The 19,645-nt window shown below is 33.7% G+C and overlaps 1 protein-coding gene across 6 annotated transcripts in view; it reads left to right on the top strand.

Moving 5' to 3' along the window:
- Positions 1 to 19,645, top strand: part of CFAP221 (cilia and flagella associated protein 221) — a 143,282-nt gene that overhangs the window by 71,356 nt on the left and 52,281 nt on the right. For 5 of the 6 annotated variants that reach the window (XM_074214991.1, XM_074214993.1, XM_074214989.1 and 2 more), the window contains 5 exons: positions 69 to 172; positions 8,719 to 8,878; positions 17,810 to 17,930; positions 18,025 to 18,136; positions 18,314 to 18,422. In XM_074214991.1, coding sequence (XP_074071092.1) covers positions 69 to 172; positions 8,719 to 8,878; positions 17,810 to 17,930; positions 18,025 to 18,136; positions 18,314 to 18,422 — 606 coding nt within the window. The remainder of the gene's footprint in view (positions 1 to 68; positions 173 to 8,718; positions 8,879 to 17,809; positions 17,931 to 18,024; positions 18,137 to 18,313; positions 18,423 to 19,645) is intronic. The other variant, XM_074214994.1, reaches the window with a different exon arrangement.

Genomic DNA, 19,645 nt, shown 5'->3' with positions numbered 1-19,645 from the left:
AAAAAAAAAAGGTAAAAAAAAGTTTAACAATAGTTTTGTTTTTATTTTTTTCTTCCTTTGTTTTTCAGTGAGGATTATGTTATTCCTTTGCAGTGCAGCTGCCCAATAGATTTTGAGTTTCATGTCACTGTGCTTCAACCTGATGAAGCATTTATTGTGCATCCAACTTCAGGTAAATTATTCATATAGAATTATGAATGAATTGTGGCTTTAAAATGAAAGATCTACATCACCTAGAATGCCAAGATCAGGCCTAGAATTCAGAATGTCACTCAAACTCAAAAAAAAAAAGGGTGATGGTGGTAATCACAATTTGAGTAATCACTAATGACTAATCATTATCACTTTCTCCAAAAGTAATTATTATTTTGACAAGTTATAATAACAATATCTTTGCAAATTTGTTATGAATTTATGCTAAAGTCATAAATTAACCATTCCAGTTCCAGTTTTAGTTTTCATCTCTTCTTTTATATGGATATATTTGTGTGAGATAAAGAAAAATTAAAAGAAAGTCATTGTGTGCTTTCTTAAAATTTATTATTCACTTGCATTTTATATCATTTCTGAATTATATTCCTCTCTCTCTCCTACTCATCAATCTTCACTTTTAACAAAGAACCCAAAAAGAAAAGTCTGAAAAAATGCAAAGCTATCCAAAATGGTTATCAAGTCTGGTGGTATATGAAGTATTCCATACCCCAAATCCTCCACTTAGTAATTTTCATGACTGAACTTTTGATGGTTATAATTGCACAGTATTCAGTTCTAATTTTTTTCTTTCCTTTTACATCTTTGTCATTCTTTACATTGCTTTCCTGCTCTGGCTTACTATATTCTGTTTTAGTTCACTAGTTTTCCTTTGCTTCCCTGAATTCTTCATCAAAAGTTTATATGCTAGAATAAAGTAGACACTAATTTCCTTATGTAACTCATAAACTAATATTGAAGGAACTTCTAAAAGAGAAGTTCCTAAAGTACTAATCTGGGAATAAGCATTTTTCTTTGGGGTGGGGGAGAGCAAGAACTCGCTTGTTATTTCATCAATAGTATCCATGAGGAAACTCTCCCTTAATGCAGATCAAACCAGGGTTTTGCAGTATATAGTTCTGTCAATTGTCTGGGCATTGGTGCCAAATGCTAAGGGCATAATGACTTAGGAAACTACTTATCTATGTTCTATTATATTTGTCTGTATTTTGCTAAGCAATTCCCATTCCCATTTTAATCAGGTTAGTGCCATATATGAGTAGTGACCTCTGACTAAGGACACTGAGAAGTTAATTGGTGGTCAAGGATCACACAGCCAGTTTGTGCCACAGATTTGAACACCAGGTTGCCTCTTAAGACATTTGTCACACAGTTCTAGTAAATGGATGTATGTTTCTTGCATTCTCCTAATTTGATACATACATTTTTATAGAGAGACATACAGTTAGACAAAGAAGGAATCTTCATGTCCATAAGGTCCAAATCCCTTGTTTTATATGGAAGAGAAATTAATGGCTAGAGGTGAAGGGATTTGCCAACATCACCTAAGGGGTAAAGGTCAGAGTCAGGATTCAGATTCAGGTCCTTTGATTCCAAATCCAACAACACTCTGTCCATGGTACCACAAATTATAGATTTGGACAGAAATCTACCTACATTATTATTCTAGCATCTGAATATCCCTTTGAAGGGGAACTTAATACCTTCCAAGGAAACCTAAACACTAAATATAAACAGCCCTATTAGCTAGGAAGTTCTCCCCTACATTCTATGGGGGGGTGAAACACTATATACATACATGCATACTTATATATATGTGTGTATGTGTGTGTGTGTGTGTGTGTGTGTGTGTGTGTATACAAGATACTATTAGTTGGTGAATCAGCAAAGATTTTCCCTAAAAGCACCAGAACATAGCTCATACTAAGGTCTCCATTCATATAAATAAAAGAATCCTCTGCTTTAATTAAGCATTTAAATATATACATTATAGGGTTTGCGTGTGTATGTGTGTGTGTGTGTGTGTGTGTGTGTGTGTGCGCAAAAAGCAAAGCTGACTTAAAAAAAAGACTAAAAGGAATCCATGAACAAACAAACCATATCTTATTTCCTTTGTTCAATCTGCCGTTCTTCTACCATCAATGTCATGTGACTGCTCCCCTTCCCTCCTGGAAGCTTGATTTAAGCCCTTGTACTGTTTGATAACTAACTGCCTTCATCCCCAAGCTTGGTTCAGGAGTTCTTGGTCTTCCACTATTGCCCTTGGCTTCTGGGATCTCTCTGCCTTTGGGTTTCCTCTTCCCCTTGGGGATTTCTTCTTTGTGCTGCCTTTTCCCAGCCATCATTTCTGGGGGGAGAGGGTCTCTGGGTATTCTGAGAATTCTTACATTTTTACATTGCCTTCTCAATTGTAGGGAAGGAAAGAGAACAAATATTAATTAAGTACCCACTATGGGTGCTTTGCAAATATCTCATTTGAGCCTCTCAACAACCTTGGGAGTTGGTTTTACTCTTGAGGAAGCACTGTACTTGCCCAGAGTCAGACAGCTAGTACGCATCTAAATTTAAATTTAGGTCCATTTTGCCACCTTGTGCTAAATGCAAAGATATTAACTAGTTGAACAATAACTGTTACTGAAGTCAGTCATCTTCAGTGTAGTGTTAATAGGTAATTATCCAGGTCAAAGATAATCCCCACACCAAAAGAGATGCATTTGTTTATTCATTTAAGTACCTTCTGTATATACAATTGTATATATAATATACTGTGCATCAAGGACATATAGAATGAAGTGGAAATGATCCCTCCCTCATGAAGATTACATTCTATTGAATGAACTGCATGTGAATATAAAATAAAATTAAAAATACATACAGAGTAACTGCCAGAAAGAGGACAAAGCAGCCAAGATCAGGATGAGCTTCCCGAAGAAGATTCTGGAGTTGAGGTAGGAATTCTCAAAGGCAAAGGTGTAGAAGGAGAACATGCCAGCTGAGAAAGAGTAGTGAAATGGGAAGAACAGCAAATTGGTTAGTTTTACTGGAAAATGAGGAAGAAATATTGCTCATGGAAAGGATATTTGGAGCCAGGTTGTAAAAGGATTTAGAAGCCAAACAGAAGTCTGTGTTTTAATTGAAATGATATTTAGTGGGAATGGCCATACCCATCAATGAGACATAATCAAAGTCCCAAACATTATCTTCCTTAACCATTTCTATTGCCTCCCTTGCCCCAAGATCCAAGATCCAGGGCATTTCTAATTTAGTTAAACTATATCAGGATTATATAAGCCAGTCTTAGAAATTAAAAACAATTTATAATACTGCTTTTTATGGGGAAAAAAGCAAAATTCCAAATAATTGGCCTACAAAAGAACCCTGAAACCCAATCAGTTCATTAATTGAAGACTGTGCCAGCAAATATAGTATTGATCATAGTTGAATGCCAACTGTGCATTCTACATAAAAAAGATATAGTTCTTCTCTTGAGAGTTGACTGTGTACATCAGACAGATAGCAAAAATCCAGTTAAAAATGCATTATATATGAAGAATTTCAGCTCTGTCTCCTAAGTTTTTTGGTATTTGGATTCTTGCTATTGTTACAGGACTGATGGCTTTTAAAATTTAAGATATTCTTCCCTTGAATTAAATCAAAGTAAGAAAAAAGTTTGAGGCAGTGGATTTTATCTTTGCCATTATGTTCTATTTGATTTTATTATGTACCTTTCATTGTTCTATCTTCTTTCCCTCAGTAAAAACCCTGTTTCTTTTTCTTAGACTTTGAAATAAAAATCTTTAAAATCTGATATTTTGAGAATTTAAAAAATGTATAACAGATAAAGATTTCTTAGTCTGATCACTATAACATCGACTTACAGTTCTTTTATTGCATTTATATACACACACTTGATATTTATATGAGTTATATGTGTGTTTAACATGTTATATATGTATATGTGTGCATATACATGCATAAATATTTAAGCACTATGATCTTCTTGCTGTTTTAAATTTATAACACAAAGAAAAATGAAAATGAGAGTCTCATAATTTGGAGGTACTTCTTTTGCTATTCAGCAAACTTTTACTAAGTACAGAGAATTATCTTAATACTAAGGGAGTTAAAATAATTTAGGAAAGACTTGATTCTGCTCCTAGTATTACAATGGGCAATCATTTATCTATGAAATTCCCTGAATTCTTTTTTGATCACCTGGATATTTTTTCTCCTGGTTCCAAGATGGAGTGGTTTCTGTAACTCATTTTGGATCTTTTCAAGGTTGCTTGAACTCTGTTGTTAGTGCTTCCTGAAGTCACTATCTTAACTGCTTAAAATTTGTTTTCTGATGAGATCACATTATAATATTATTTCTGCTTACTTTCCCAGAAACCATTGCACTATAGCTTGTGCCAAGACCATCTAATCTGTAGGACTTTTTGCTACAGTCTTTTCATAGTTTCTACAAACTGTAAATTGAAGGTGTTTTGTCTAGGTCAGCTGTCTCCAAACTTTTTTATCTGGCACCATTTTCCATAAACATATTTGTATGCATTATGTTTATATTACTTAAAAATAAATTATGTAGATATGCTATACATTTTATAATTATACAAACTAGGAATTAAAAATGATGACTTAGGATGAAATAATATTTGATCCTTGAGGTAATAGGTAATAACTAGAGTTTATGGAATAGGGAAGTGACATGGTCAGATTTACACTTAAAAAAATGATTTTGGCAAACATGAAGAGAAAGGATTAGAGAAAGGAGAGATTTGAGGGAGAGATTACTTAGGAGATTATTGGCAATAATCAGTTATGAGATAATGAGATTCTGAAATAGAGTGGTGACTATGTGAGTAGAGATGTTATGGAAATAGAAATAAAAATATTTGACAACTGATGGGATATGTGAGGTGAGGGAAATTCAGAAACTAAAGATAAAAGGGAGATTGAACCTTGGAGAACTAGAAGAATGATATTGCTCTCAAGAAAAATAGAGAATTTGAAAAGAGGGATAAATTGCAAGGAAAGATAATATAAATGAGATTCCTGGTCATCCTTTGAGACTCCCTTTACTATAACCAAAAGGAAAGGGGGAAGATGGGGATCTTAGCAGTCAGTGCCCTGAAGCTTGGAACTCAATGCTATAAGGGATTCCTTCCAGAGCTACAAGATGATATCTGAAACAAATTTTATAAATGGCACCTGCATAGCTTCAGCTCTGGATATTGAGGTCATGATTAGATCATTAATTCCCAGAGATGTTGATGTCTAGCTCAGAAAAGAGGTGGTTGGGGTCTTGCACAGTGGAGGGAGAGAACACAATGGGGAAATATTGGGGGAAATGTAAAGTTTGCTTTAGCAAGTGTTTTAGCAAGTTCTCCAATTGTCTATGATTACATACCCCCTAGAATCAGACTATAGCCTCCATTTTGGCACTTTAACAAAAATTTTACCAAATGCTAAAGGTATAAAAATCTCATAAGCAAGAGCAGAACAGCAGCAATATTAAACACATCCTTTAATGATTATAATGGAAATAAAATTAGGTAATAAGGAACTTCTAAAGAAGAGATTCAAACTTAAATGTAAATTAAATAATATAATCTTAAGGGGTTAGTGGAACAAAAAACAAATTATAGAATAGATTTTTTTCATTAAAGAAAATGACAAAAACTAGACATCATCCCCAAACATTTGGGATACAAAGAAAGCAATTATTTTCCTTAGGGGAAAAAGTTCATAGAATTCTTAAGAAAAGATCAGATCAAGGACATGCAAATTAAAAACTAGAGAAGCAACAAGTAAAAAACAAACTAAACTAAATGCAAAAATATATTCTAAAAAAGGCAAATAGAATTTAAAACAAAAAATGAAATGATAAATAAAACTAGGAGCTTTTTAAAAATTAGCAAAATCGATAAACTATTAAGCTAAACTGGTAATAAAAGAAAATCAAATTACCAAGTATTGAAAAAATGAAAAATGAATCTACAACAAATGCAGATGAAATTATTAGAAATAATTTTGCCTAATTATATGTCAGCAAAAATAAATGAAATGGATGTATATTTCTAAAAGTGATACTCATGTTATCAAAACATAAAAATTTTTAAAACCATTCTCAGAAAAAGAAAACTGAAAAAACCATAGATGAATTTCTCAAAATAAAAACAACAGGCTCAGATGATTATAAGTATTAATGGAGATAGAAATAGCAAGATCTGGCAAATAATTGTATTGAGAGAATTGTTGAGGATAATGTTGAGATTATGAACCTGAGAGACTGGAAGGATGATTAGTGTTTCCCACATTTCCAATGACCTCTTAGTTATTATCTATCTCTCTAGCTATCATTCCTATCATTTGATCTAATCTTTTATAAGTCATATATATACATACATACATATATATATATATATATATATATATATACATATATATATATATTTGTCCAATAGAATGTAAGCATCTTGAGGGCAGGGAGTTTCATTTTTTCCTTTGTATTTCTAGTACCTAGTACAATGCCTGACCCAGTAAACAATAATTGTCTATTGATTGAATGACTGATCAATGGAGTAATATTTCCTATGTATCTGTATGAAAGACTTTTGGTGGCATTTACTCAAAATGGAAGATTTATGGAGATCAGAAACTTAATCTAGAAGCTAAGGCTTCATATGTATGTATGTGTCTTTGTGCATATGTGTTCAATTTTGACACATTTAGCATTAAGTAAACCCAATTCTACTTCAGTATTCACTTTTTTTTTTTCTGAATGGAATGCATCTGAAAAGGAACTTAACTTAAACTCAACTAGTTATTGGATCACAGAAATATTTTTATAAATATAGAAGTATTGCTGCCATAACCTGGGCCCATTTTTGGCATTAAAGCTTTTATAAGATAATGAAAAATGAAGAAGAAAAATATTTTGTATTTCTTATAAGTTCCACTCTGTCAACATGATATAAACCGATACGAACTGAACACAGTTGCATTGGTGTCTTCTAGTACACTGTTGATAATGATTGAAACAGCCTGGTCAAAAGGACTCTGGCCCCTTCTTAATTTCAATTTTCATAATATCTTGTTAATATTAGGGCTCTTATCAATCCAACCTTGAATATATATATTTTCCTGCATATTTGACTCCACTTTCTGAAAGTTTTATCAGTTCCATGAAGATCTTATTATACCCCACAAAACTCATCTAGTGCCTTATATATTAAGAATTGGTTGCATCCATGTATAATTGATATTATATTATTTACTTTCTCAAAGGATGGGGAGGGTAAGAGGAAGGAAGAGAATTTGGATTTGAGGAGGAATTTGCCCTGAAGTCCTCCAGTCAAGAAGAAAGGAAGCCAAGGGAGGCAGTTTGCAAGTTTGAGTTAGCAGCATGATGGTTTGTTTAGAAGTGATGAATTTATCCTGGAAGGGGTATCTTGTTCTGTGGAGCTGAAGCCATCCCTAAGTGGAGATAAGAAATGCAGACCTAGAATGCTAATTTTTACAATGCAAAGTGTTATACCAACAGTAAGCACTATCATAGGACAAGGAAGAGAGAGTTCATTGTGGTCAGTGTTAATCAAAGAAGACTTCATAGAGGAAGTGCTATGAATTGGGCCTTGGAGTAGAATTCAGTTGAGTTGAAAGGAATAAAAGAAGATGATCTCAGTAAAGGGAATGGTAAATATATGAATATATTGAAAAGAATATGGAAGTCCTTCAGAAGTTAACCATAATAGAATAGAAAATAATAAATACTTGAATATATGTATATATATATATATATATATATATATATATATATACATACATCTACACTTGTATTTGTGTGTATATTCAAAAATACGACTCTTCTGTTCCCTGAGAGCTATTAGCTTATAGAGAATTTTCACTCCTACAGCATCTCACATATTTTTCTCTTTTTCTTTCTTGGCAAGGCATTGGGATTAAGTCACTTGCCCAAGTCCACATAGCTAGGTATTTATTAAGTGGCTGAGACTGAATTTGAACTCAGGTCCTCCTGACTCCAGAGCCAGTGCTCTATTCACTGTACCAGTTAGCTGCCCCACATATTTTTCTTAAGAAATATATATGATTGGGGCAGCTAAGTGGCACCGTGAATAGCACCTGTCCTGGAATCAGGAGGATCTGAGTTCAAATTTGACCTCAGCCACTTAATACCTAGCTGTGTGACCTTGGGCAAGTCACTTAACCACATTGCCTTGCAAAAACTAAAAATAAAATTAAAAAAAAGAAAAATAGATGATTGATATATGACTTTGACATGAATATTATTCTACCCCTTGAAATGATAGAATCAGGTTCAACAAAAGGTAAACCAGTTTTAAATATTGAGATAAATTGCCTTTTCCTTAGGTGCATGTCTTATATAATATTTTTCCATGTTGTTTATTGCACTGATGTTGACATCTTGTAATTTGCTAAGGGATTATAGTTCTGAAATTTCTTCTTAAATGCATTAAAATTAAAGCATATTATATGTGTGACATCACCAAAAATTTTAGTAAATGGTTCATGCATAATTGATTTAATAAGATCAATGGAAATATGAGAAATTTGACTTTTTTTCTCAAAAGCCTGATGACAGAGATCATTATGACTATGTTACATATTTGAGCCTTTTTATTCAAATTGGCAAAAAAGGAAAAATAACCCATTTTAAAATATAGGTTTGGTTGTCTTCCCTAGGAATAATTCCATCAAATGGGAAAGTGAATCTGACTATTACATTTGCACCATTTAGATATGGAACTGTACGAATAAAATTGCAGCTGTGGATTTCTCAGTTCAACTCTACGCCTTATGTATGTACATTCACTGGAACATCAACTCCTCAAATGGCTTTGAGGTACAAGTTCACTTGGTTGTTGTGGTGTTGATTATAGTTGTTGTTTCTAAGATTGTTGGAACACTCTTTAAACCTCCAAATTCTTTTTTTTTTAAATAACCTGGAGAGAATGGAGCGCCAACATTAAACAATGTGAAAAGATGTGAGTCATAAAATACTTTTTACAAATACAGCATTAACTTATTTCTTGATTGGACTTTTCAGAGATTTCATTTTTCAGCAACCCCAAACCTGCCTTTTGCACAAGGCAATGTATCTGGTTAATGTTGTCTGGTACTCTACCTAATGTCATTGACTGTCTAAATGAATCAATGTGGCTGAGGTCAGTCTGTATCCAGGCTAGCATCTGGTGTCGAGAATTAATAGAGGCACAGGTGGGCAAGGTTATATCTCTGTATAAAAAGCTTCCTATAGCACACAGAACCTTATGGGTACAAATCTAGTTTATGAGTTTCTCCATCCTTTTCCATTTGTTCCTTCTTGTCTCTACTGTATTTGTCTCTTATTTACTGCATCTCCCTCATTGGGAAGTCTTACATTTAGTCACTATTTCCCCTCCCTCAACAGATTTCCCTATTATAAATTGACCTTCCAGTGTGACATCTCTTCTACCTGGAATTTCTCAGACCAATTTAGGCTATCCTGTACTCACTATTAACTACTGGTTTATAACAGCTCCATAGGAATGGGTGTTATGCTGAGCAGTGCTACTGGAGGGTTTCACAATGCTCAGACAAGCAACATTCATAAAGACTTTATTATGAAATAACATTAGATAGGAGCTATAGAGAGTATGCCTGTGCTCCTATTTTTCAGTTTGGAATTTCTTTAGACTTTTACAAATGATAATGGAAATGCAAGTCATGGAAGTACCTTAAAATAATTTGGAAAATGAAAAAAAATCACTCTACTTTTAAAATATAGAACTGGATATCTGCCCAGCTCTCAAATCTATGCAACTCTTGAACTAAAATGTACAGGGCATACAGAGAACATAAAAACTCATAAATCAAAATTAAAAATAAAACAAAGAAAACATAACTGGTGGTTTTATATTTTTGCTATGACTTCCCCCTCAAAAGTTCTAAGTATTTTGTGAGGTTTTTACAAGCATATGCAAGTTACCCAAGACAAAGTAAAATATTAAATTTGTTGGCTTATACAATAAATTTTACAACTTCTGCAATTTTTTGCTGCAAGCACTTTGTTTTTACATGATTTGACATTAAACTCATAAGATTTTGACACATATTCTTTAATTCTTTGACTTGAATATTCCCCTCTGTTTTTGTGTCACTATGCTTTCGTTGTTCTGTTTTGTTTTTTTCCCAATCTTTTTGGTGATTCTTCATCCAGGTTCTGCCCATTTTAAACCATGGGTACCCTACCCCTAAATCTCTGTTCCCTCATCTCTTCACTCTGCATTACTTTACTTGACGATCATATAAATTTCATGGGTCAATTATTATTCCTGTGCAGATATATGTATATATATTCAGCCATAGACTCTCATATGAGCTACAGACTTCCACCAACCACCTACAGACTTCTCAAACTAGAAATTCTAAAGCAGATATTGTGTAGCTATCTCAAACTCAATTTGTCCAAAACAAAATTCATTAACTTTATTCTCAAACTCTCCCATCTTCAGAATTTTCCTTTTTCTGTTGAGAGTGCCACCATCCTCCCAGTTACATAGTTTTGCAACCTTGAAATCACTCTGTTACCTCATATATCTAATCCATTGCCATACTGTTTCATTTTTAGCTTCATAACTTCTCTCCTGTGTGTCCATGTCACTCACTCACACACACACCACCCTAGTTCAGACCATCATCACCTTTCTCTTGGACTGTTGAATTAGCCTTCTAATTATTTTCCCTGCTTCTCCACACTCCAACTCATCCTTCACTTTGCTGCCAGGGACTTTCTAAGACATAAATCTAATAACATCATCCCTCTACTAAATACATCCTAGTGACCTCTAATCACCTCTTTCTTGTTATTGTTCTGTCATTTTTTTTCACTCATGTTCTAATCTTCATGACCTTATTTGGGTTTCTCTTGGCAAAGATAATAGAATGACCTGCCATTTCCTTCTCCAACTCATTTTACAGATGAAGAAACTGAGGCAAGCCAGGTTAAGTGACTTGCCCTGGGTCACACAGCTATTAAGTATCTGAGGCCACCTTGCTCCAGGTCCAGACCACATCACCCTTATCTCTTGAATAGAATCAAACTCCTCTGTTTGATATTTGAAGGTTACCTTTATAACCTAGTCTCTCCCACCTTTCCAGGCTTCTTATACTTTCTTTCTTTCTTTACTTTTTAATATCAGGTTATGTTGGCCTATTTGGTCTTCCTTAAATACAACACTCCAATTCCTGTCTTCATCCCATTAATTGACTTTCCCTCACATCCCTCTATCCTCAGCTCCACTTCTCCATGGTCCTTGTTTCCTTCAAAGCTCAGCTCCAATCCTCAATCTGTGGCAAGAGGTCCTTTACCATCTGTTCCCTTGTACTAGCAGCAGATGGCCATCTACAATATGTTTACCTTTTATGCTCCTAATTATTTACATGTTTTTTCCCTCATTAGCATGTGAGCCCCTTGAAAGCAGAGACTATTTTTTTGCATTTCTTTGTATCTTCAGCGTTTAGTTCATGTCTGGAATATAGTAAGAACTTAGTAAATTCTTGCTGCCTTAACTTGATTTTTTAATCATAATAGATTTTTAATCCCTTTGATGAATAATGAATTTTCCCCTCCATTAAGTTAATTAATAATTAAATTAGTTAAATAATAGAATATAAAGTTATAATGAATATAATATAATAATAAAATATAAAATAAATAAAGTTAAATAATAATCAATTCCCCATTCCCTTAATTAAGTCTAACTTTAATTACAGCCAATAGACTTTTGGTGGAATTTAAATCAGGTAAGTTTCCAGACCACTGAAACAGGTTTCTACATTTTTTCTGGATAAGTTTCCAAACCTTTCATCACACATGGCCTGACTTCATTTGGAAATTTATGTAAGCTGGAACAATTCTGTTTTTTGGTATATCAATATAATGATTAGAGTCATCATTCTATCAGTCACTATTGGATTTCTAGGCACATCAGAAGTAAAAATTTCCAAAACGTTTTTAAATAGATTTCTTATTATAGTCTTCTTGAACTCAAATAGAAATAGGAATCACATAAACCATACCAAAGGATCCCTCTAGTCCTCGTGTTAACTTAGAAAACCACAAACTAACATTATATATATTTTATTATATTTTTATTCATATTGTTAAATATTTGCCAATTAAATTTTAATCTGGTTCCAGTCATACTTGGGAGTGTTACTAGCTCCATTCCCAGGAAGTATTTTTGACACCTCTGTCTTACAGTTTGAGGAAGATGCCAAGATCTCACCTATATTTCTTCTGACAACAGTTTGTATAACCTTGAATGAAAAAGTGAGTTTTGTCAGCAAAAAAAAAAAAAAATATCTTTTCAATCTTTCAGTCTTTATATTTTCTTGACTATGAAAAGATTTTTTCTTCATAGAAATGTCAATTAGCTTTTATTTAGTGCTTACTATGAGCCAAGCAATATGCTAAACAGTTAGGAATATATATGTTTGTATGTATATGATAATACTTACAAACAGTAGAAGGAAAGAGCATACTTTCTATTTTTTACCTAAGGCAATGGGGTTAAATGACTTGCCCAAGGTCATACAGCTAGGCAATTATTAAGTGTCTCAGGTTGGATTTGAACTCAGGTCTCCCTGACTCCAGGGCCAGTACTCTATTCATTGCCCCACCTAGCTGCCTCAAGAGCATACTTTCTAATGGTGGAAGAAAATATATGAAAGGAAGAAATAAAGGATCAGGATACTTGGACGTGGTAGAGGATATAGTTGACCTGGGCCCCATCTTTAAATGGAGGCTCTAGGAGGAACATCCAATCCGAGGAAGGGGCTGCAGGGGTAGAGGGTACTTCTAATGAGCTAATTCCAGGGCTGGAGTTAGAAAGACCTAAGGATGAAAAGCTAGGGCATATTGGGACTCCTCAATAGTAGCAGAAGTCTGAAGGACAGCCTAAACAGGAATGATTAGCATTTTCTCCCATTGTTTGCTTACTGCTTTAATTTCAAAAAGCTTATGCTGCACAGTAGAGGAATCAGTAACCACTCCTCTAATGGCCAGGTTTCTCTGGTCTTTGCTTGTTTTTTTGTTATGTTTTGTTTTTGAAGATTATTTAGGCTATTCTGAAGCAATAGTTTATTGGTTCATGGCATTATTTTTCATTTTTGATTGAACTTTCCTTTAAAACTAATTGAATCCTTTAAAATCTCTAAAAAATCTAGGTTCTTCTTTTCAGGTATAATTAATTTCCTCCTCCCTTAATTAAGTCTAACCTTAATTACAGTCCATAGACTTTTAGAGGAATTTAAATCCAGTAAGTTTCCAGACCACTGAAATAGATTTCTACATTTTTGCTGGATAACTTTCCAAACCTTTCATCACACACGGACTGGCTTGTCAAAAGTTCCCATCAATTCCACCCCAGCAATCAATTTGTTATTTCAGAATAGCATTTTCCTCCTCCATCTCCTCCATATAGAAATAAATTTATCTATAGGCCAAGTCAAAAAATCAACAGGTCACTTTTGACCAAGATAGAGCTTAAGCAGATGTTTGGATGGTTGACATGCCTAATTGTTATAATATCATATCCCCACCTCAGTTTTGTAATCTGTTCCCTAAACTCCTAATCTTATTTTCTCCTTTTGCCTAGTTCTATATATATATATCTATTACATTGAAAATTTTCAAAGAGAGACCATTTATATAATGGCGGGAATTTTTTTTCTAGTTCAATGGACCTAATGACTGTTGAGATCCTTTCAAACTCAAAAATTCAATGATTCTGATTGTATTTGATCTTCATACAAATGTCTTCTGTCATGCTTTCAACCTTGATTACTAGATTTCCTCATACATATATATATATATATATATATATATATATATATATATATATATGTAATTCTACTCTGCTTTCTATTTTCCTATCCTATTGCTCTTGAAAAGGGTATATACTTCTGATTCATATTCCAAACCTGGAATCTTCATCTCAATAAATCTTAATGATTTATGAGGTCAGATTTACCACTTTTCATTAGAATTGGCCATTTATGTATAGATATTTGATGTCGTGGATTTTGTCTTCTATGTTTTTTTTAAGTCCTCTCTATTATTAATGTTTTTCCTTCTAAATTTTTTTGTCTAGCTTGATGGAAGTTTGTAGTTAATCTGTGGTTCCTCCCCTTTCCTTTTCAGTTTAAAGCCCTTTTGATTATAGCTGCAAGATTCTACAAATATATTCCTAACAACTCTTGTTAGGTATCCTCCATCCCTGGCTAGGAGATTGTCATTTCCATATTTAAAGCAATGGCTAAAAAATCTTAAATCCCCCCTTTCAGACTTCATTTTTCTGTAAATTAATGTTAACAGAACCAGATGTTCTCTTCTAAAATATGTCTTTCTCTTCTGACATCTTGCCTTTTCTTAACAGCATCATGAAAACACCATCTGTAACCCTAAATCTCCAGTTTCTTTTTTAAACCTCCAGTTCCCTGCTTTAAAACTTAATAATTCTTAGTAATTCTTTCAAAAATTTTTAACATCAAATATAAAATTCTGTTTGGATTTTAAGGTCCTCAATACCCTGACCTTTTCCTATACTTTACTTCTTAGAATGTAACCCCCTTTATATACTTTACAATCCAGTGACACTAGTTCTCTTGCTATTCTCACACAAGATGCTCCATCTCTTCACTTTGGGTCTTTTCATTGGCTGTCTCTCATCCCACTTCATCTTCACTTTCTGGCTTCCTTCAAGTCTCAGTGAATGTCTCTTTCACAAGAAGTCTTGACAGCTTAGGTGATGCAGTGTATAGAGTGGAGTCAGGAGGACCTGAGCTCAAATTTGACCTCAGACATTTAATAATTATCTAACTGTGTGACCTTGGGCAGGTCACTTAACCCCATTGCCTTAAATAAATAAAAATACATTTTAAAAAAGAAGTCTTTCCTGGTACCCATTCATGCTATTGTCTTCCCTCTGAAGTCACCTTTAATCTATGCTATATCAAGCTTATTTTTATGTAACTGTTTGCATATAGTCTTCATTCTTTGAGGCAGAAAGACTATTTTTGGTCATTTTTGGTACCTCCCAGATCTCAGCATAGTGCCTGCAAAAATACCAATATCACTTGTGCCCACTAGAAATAACAAGTTTTCATTAGGTCTGACAAGTGGTGAGAGAGTCACCATAATATTTTGAATATTTACACAGGCAAGTCTGTAGATTTATCTCATTATTTTAGGACAACAAATAATTCTTCTATGTACTCCTCAGCAAGAAGGCACCAACTGATACTTCTTTTCTCTTTTCTTTGACCTATAACAAATGACTTCTTTCTTAACATGATCTGCAAATCCATATCAACATTCCTTGAAGGACAGGTTTCTTTTTTCCCTCCTCAGAGAGTCAAACTCTATCTTTGGGGGAAAAAAACTAAAATTTATGTATTATACAAAACTATATATGCTGCTACCTTTTTAGAAACTTTTCTTTTTTTGTATTTATGTTTAATCTTCTATTTTTTAAAATAATCATTTCATTCTCTCTGATAATTTACAGAGAAGTATTCTTCAACCCCCCCCCCCCCAACACTCTTCTAGATAGGAGAAAAGTCTTAATTTTGAGTATAAATAACAGTTACTCAGATGAAACAAATTTTATATAAACATTTTTTCCAATTACCCAGTTATTTATAGCTTTTCTCTTCAACCTTCTCTAGGTTATTCAGTCAATTGTCAAGTCCTATCTGTTGACCCATAGCCATAATCATTTGCATGTGTTTCCTCCTTTCTGCTGAGATAGCCACCACCTATTTTAGTTCCTCATTAGTTTTCGTCTACCCTGAACTGCATTTCTAGCCTTTCCACTTTCAAATATATCTGTGATGTGATAGCCGGGATCTTTGGAAGACAGATCTGATCACATCTTCCTCACTGAGTTCCAAATAAAATACGTAAGTCCTTAGTCTGGCGTGTAAAGCCCTCTATAATTTGATTCTTTCCCACCTTTCTAGACATATTTCATGTTACACTTCTTCATTTGTCAAGCTGAACTAGATTATTCACTGAATGAAAATGTGTCCTTCCTTTTTTTTTGTCTCTGTTTTTGTGCATTCTATTCTACTTGCTGAGAATAGGCTCTCTTTACTAATTCAAGGTCCAACTCATATGCTACGTAGTACACTCAAATCCCCAAGATGCAGTTTTTTTTATCAATAAGTTTGATAAAAATTATTTTAAAAAATTAATAAATTTTAAAAATTGATCACAACAGTGATTTATCTGTAAGAAGTAGTCTAAAAAGTCATCGTTTACAAATAAACTGAAAATAAGGTGGATTGATGGTAATAGCAGGATCTAGCTAATATGCAGGTAACCTGAAGATTCTAAAAGATCAAGAACAGGGTCTCCAACTTACTGTATAAATCTTCTGTGGAAAATATTTGGAAAAACATGTCTGACTGTCCATAGCCAGGAAGTTTGATCAAGTTGATAGAAGGAATACCTACTTTGGTGAAAGAATGGATCCTTCAGAGACTCCAAGTGAAGGAATTAATTATAATGAAAAGAGTAAAAATTCACAAACATGAAAAAAGTACTGAAATTTATAGTGTCAAATTTGCGAAATTATTTTGGTTACTAAAAACCACTGACTCTGAGCTACCTAATCTAAAATAATCTCTTGATCTTGTTCCCCATTGAGGAAAAGGATTTCTGTTGGCAAACTCAATGGAAGCCCAGTCATGTCTGTGGGAAAGAAGACATACACCTCTATGTGATTTAAGAGGAAAAACATGACAGCCTTAAAATTAGAAGACCTGGATTCAAGTCTCACTTTTGCTACTTACTAGCTGTGTGACCTTGGACAAGTTACTTCCCTTCCTACAACTTAAGTTTCTTCATCCTTAAAATGAGAGTACTTGATGAGATAACTTTTTCAGTCTTTTCTAGTTTTAGTAACATGTAATTTTATGTGTATTGCTTATTTCTTTTCTCCTTTCAAGAAGTTCTGTATACAAAAATAAATAAAGTTCTGGGATGTTCTTGTTCTAAAGAAGAACCAACTGCTTCCATCCCATGACCCCACCATGTTTCCCCTGCATCAGTGAAGCATGTCAATGACACACTGGTACTTACCATATACTTAGATTCCATATTTCCTCCCAAATATATCATTGAAGCTTTTTCATAGGATTTACTAGAAAAGTTATGACCCCATGAAAAATATTTGTATATTTTTGTACAGACTAACACTTCTAAATAGTCTCTTATTTCCTTCAGATCTCAGAATAACCCCCCCCCCAAGTTTCTTCAAATATGCTAGGTGGTGGTCTCTCCACAACTATCATTAGGTATTTTGCATTACAAAATATTTTTCTGCATTTATATATATATATATATACATATATATATATATCTTTTGAAAGATTCTCTCTCAGAAATGTAGTAGGCAGTATTTTCCATTTATTGGTGAAATAAATGAATATAAACTCTTAAGATAAAAATGGAATTTAGACATTTATTATATAAACTATTTCCTGCTAGATTGCATTGTTTTGTTTATTTTTTCTTTAAGGTTATAAAAACAAATAAACCCAAATGTCTAATTTGATGCATATGGATAGAATGAAGAGTACTGATTTTAGTAAATATTTTCCTAGGTTTTTATTCCTACATTTTAGATGTAGGAATAACTATTGTACACAGTTGGGAAAGCTGCCAGGAAGAAGCATGCTTGGATTGTTATTATCATAATGTAATATCTATTGTTCTCAATCACAGGTCAGAAGATTTTAAGAAATTAAGTGCTCTCTCCAAGAAAATTCAAGCTCCTCCTGAAAAGGCATACATTCCTATAACAAAGAAAAAACCACCTGAAAAGGCCAAAGTTTTGGAAATTAAGGCAAACTAGCAAATACTCAGAAATGTTCTTTTTAATTATCAAAATGAGTAATATAAATAAGTTGAATATTTTTACTATTTACTTTGTTCTGCAGGAAACTGAATACAAAGACTTCAAATTTCCAACAAATTTATCCAGTTCTTTAGCTGTGGCAAACATTTTAAAGTCAGAAGCAGGAAAATTGGAGATTAGAGAATTAAGAAAAGGTAAAATTAATCTCACAAAATTTCATCTCTCTGAGAGAGGTGAAAGTTTACCCTACCCATGATACATGCAAACAAACTTGGTTGTTAGCAGTTTTGTTTTGCCATGAACATGTGTTTTCTTTTTGCAAAAATTCTGATTTGATTACTGGCATAATAATTGTTTGATACCATCTGCAGTTTTGCACCATGGTGATGAATTATACAAAACGAGACAAATGAAAGAAGCTCTGTTTTTACAGAAAGTCAAATGGGAGGCTGCTGAAGAGGCAGACAATCATCTTAAGTGGTAAATATCAGTCATGTTTTGGTCATATGATGGATTGTTTGTGGGTGATGACATGTATATCTAGTTCTCAATATGATGTAATGACTTTTTGTATATTTAATTCCCCAGCACAAATCTAATTTTTCTCTCCCATATCTGTCCTCATTTTTTTACCCTTTGACTTAAGAGAGTACCTGGTTCAGTCAGAATAAATAAATTGGCCAAATTGTGTTTTGTCAGAAATGTGAACAAAATGGTAGCATAGATTTGTTGGAATATGTAGCTCAACTACCCTGATCTATAAAAAGGGTCCAGATCCACAGCAGCTGGCATTGACTCTCTCAATTTGAGGTGCATACTCATTCATATATGCCCCCAAAATATTATGTCCCTGGCCCGCACCGTTATCTCAGTTTCCTGCTATTTGTGTTAGAGCACCCCATAGCCTATGCTGATGTGAGGATTCAAGCCCAGTTTCCCCTTAGAGATATGTGAAGTTTCAGAGAGAGGTGTGAGTTCCTAGAACTTGACTTAGGTGTTTCCTTCCAAGTTATGTTTTATGTCCTATGGTAAAATTTGTATAAAAAAATCTATTTTCACTAGATTAATGCAAGGACATGTTTGTGCATGGGAGTGGTTGGGTATATTGTAGATAGGTGGGGAAGTAGATAACCTGGAATCAGGAAGACCTGAGCTCAAATCCAGCCTCAGGTACTTTACTTGAGTTGTGAAGTTTCAGAGAGGTGTGAGTACCTAGAACTTGATTTAGTGACCCTGGGTAAGTCACTGACCCACTGTTTATCTCAATTTTCCTCTTATGTAAAATGAGGATAATAATAACACCTACCTCCCAGGGTCATTAAGGACCAAATGAAATAATAATTGTAAAAACTATATAAATGTCATTATTTTAATTTCATTTTTATATTAAGCTATAATTAGTCAGGTAAATATAACATTATAAATGCCTCAAGTGGTAACTTAATCTATGTTTTTTCTTTTCAACAGTCGGATAGGAACCCATTTTATGAGTAGAGTTCTAGTTGAACTCCCTCCATCAGATGGATAGGACAACTGAATCCCAGCAAAGTGAAGTTGCTTTCCTAGAGCTAATCCACCATAGTTCATTATTGTCAAAGGCAGGACTGGTCCCCAGGGCTCCTGACTCTCAGGCTGGTGATCCTTCTGACTTGGACATTCTGCCTCTTTCTAATCAAATGCACTAGCTAAAATCCATCACAGTC

This window comes from Macrotis lagotis, chromosome 1, assembly GCF_037893015.1.
Source record: "Macrotis lagotis isolate mMagLag1 chromosome 1, bilby.v1.9.chrom.fasta, whole genome shotgun sequence".
Lineage (NCBI taxonomy): Eukaryota > Metazoa > Chordata > Mammalia > Peramelemorphia > Peramelidae > Macrotis > Macrotis lagotis.
Note: the sequence above shows the minus strand (reverse complement) of the source record. Positions and strands in the feature narration are given on the sequence as shown.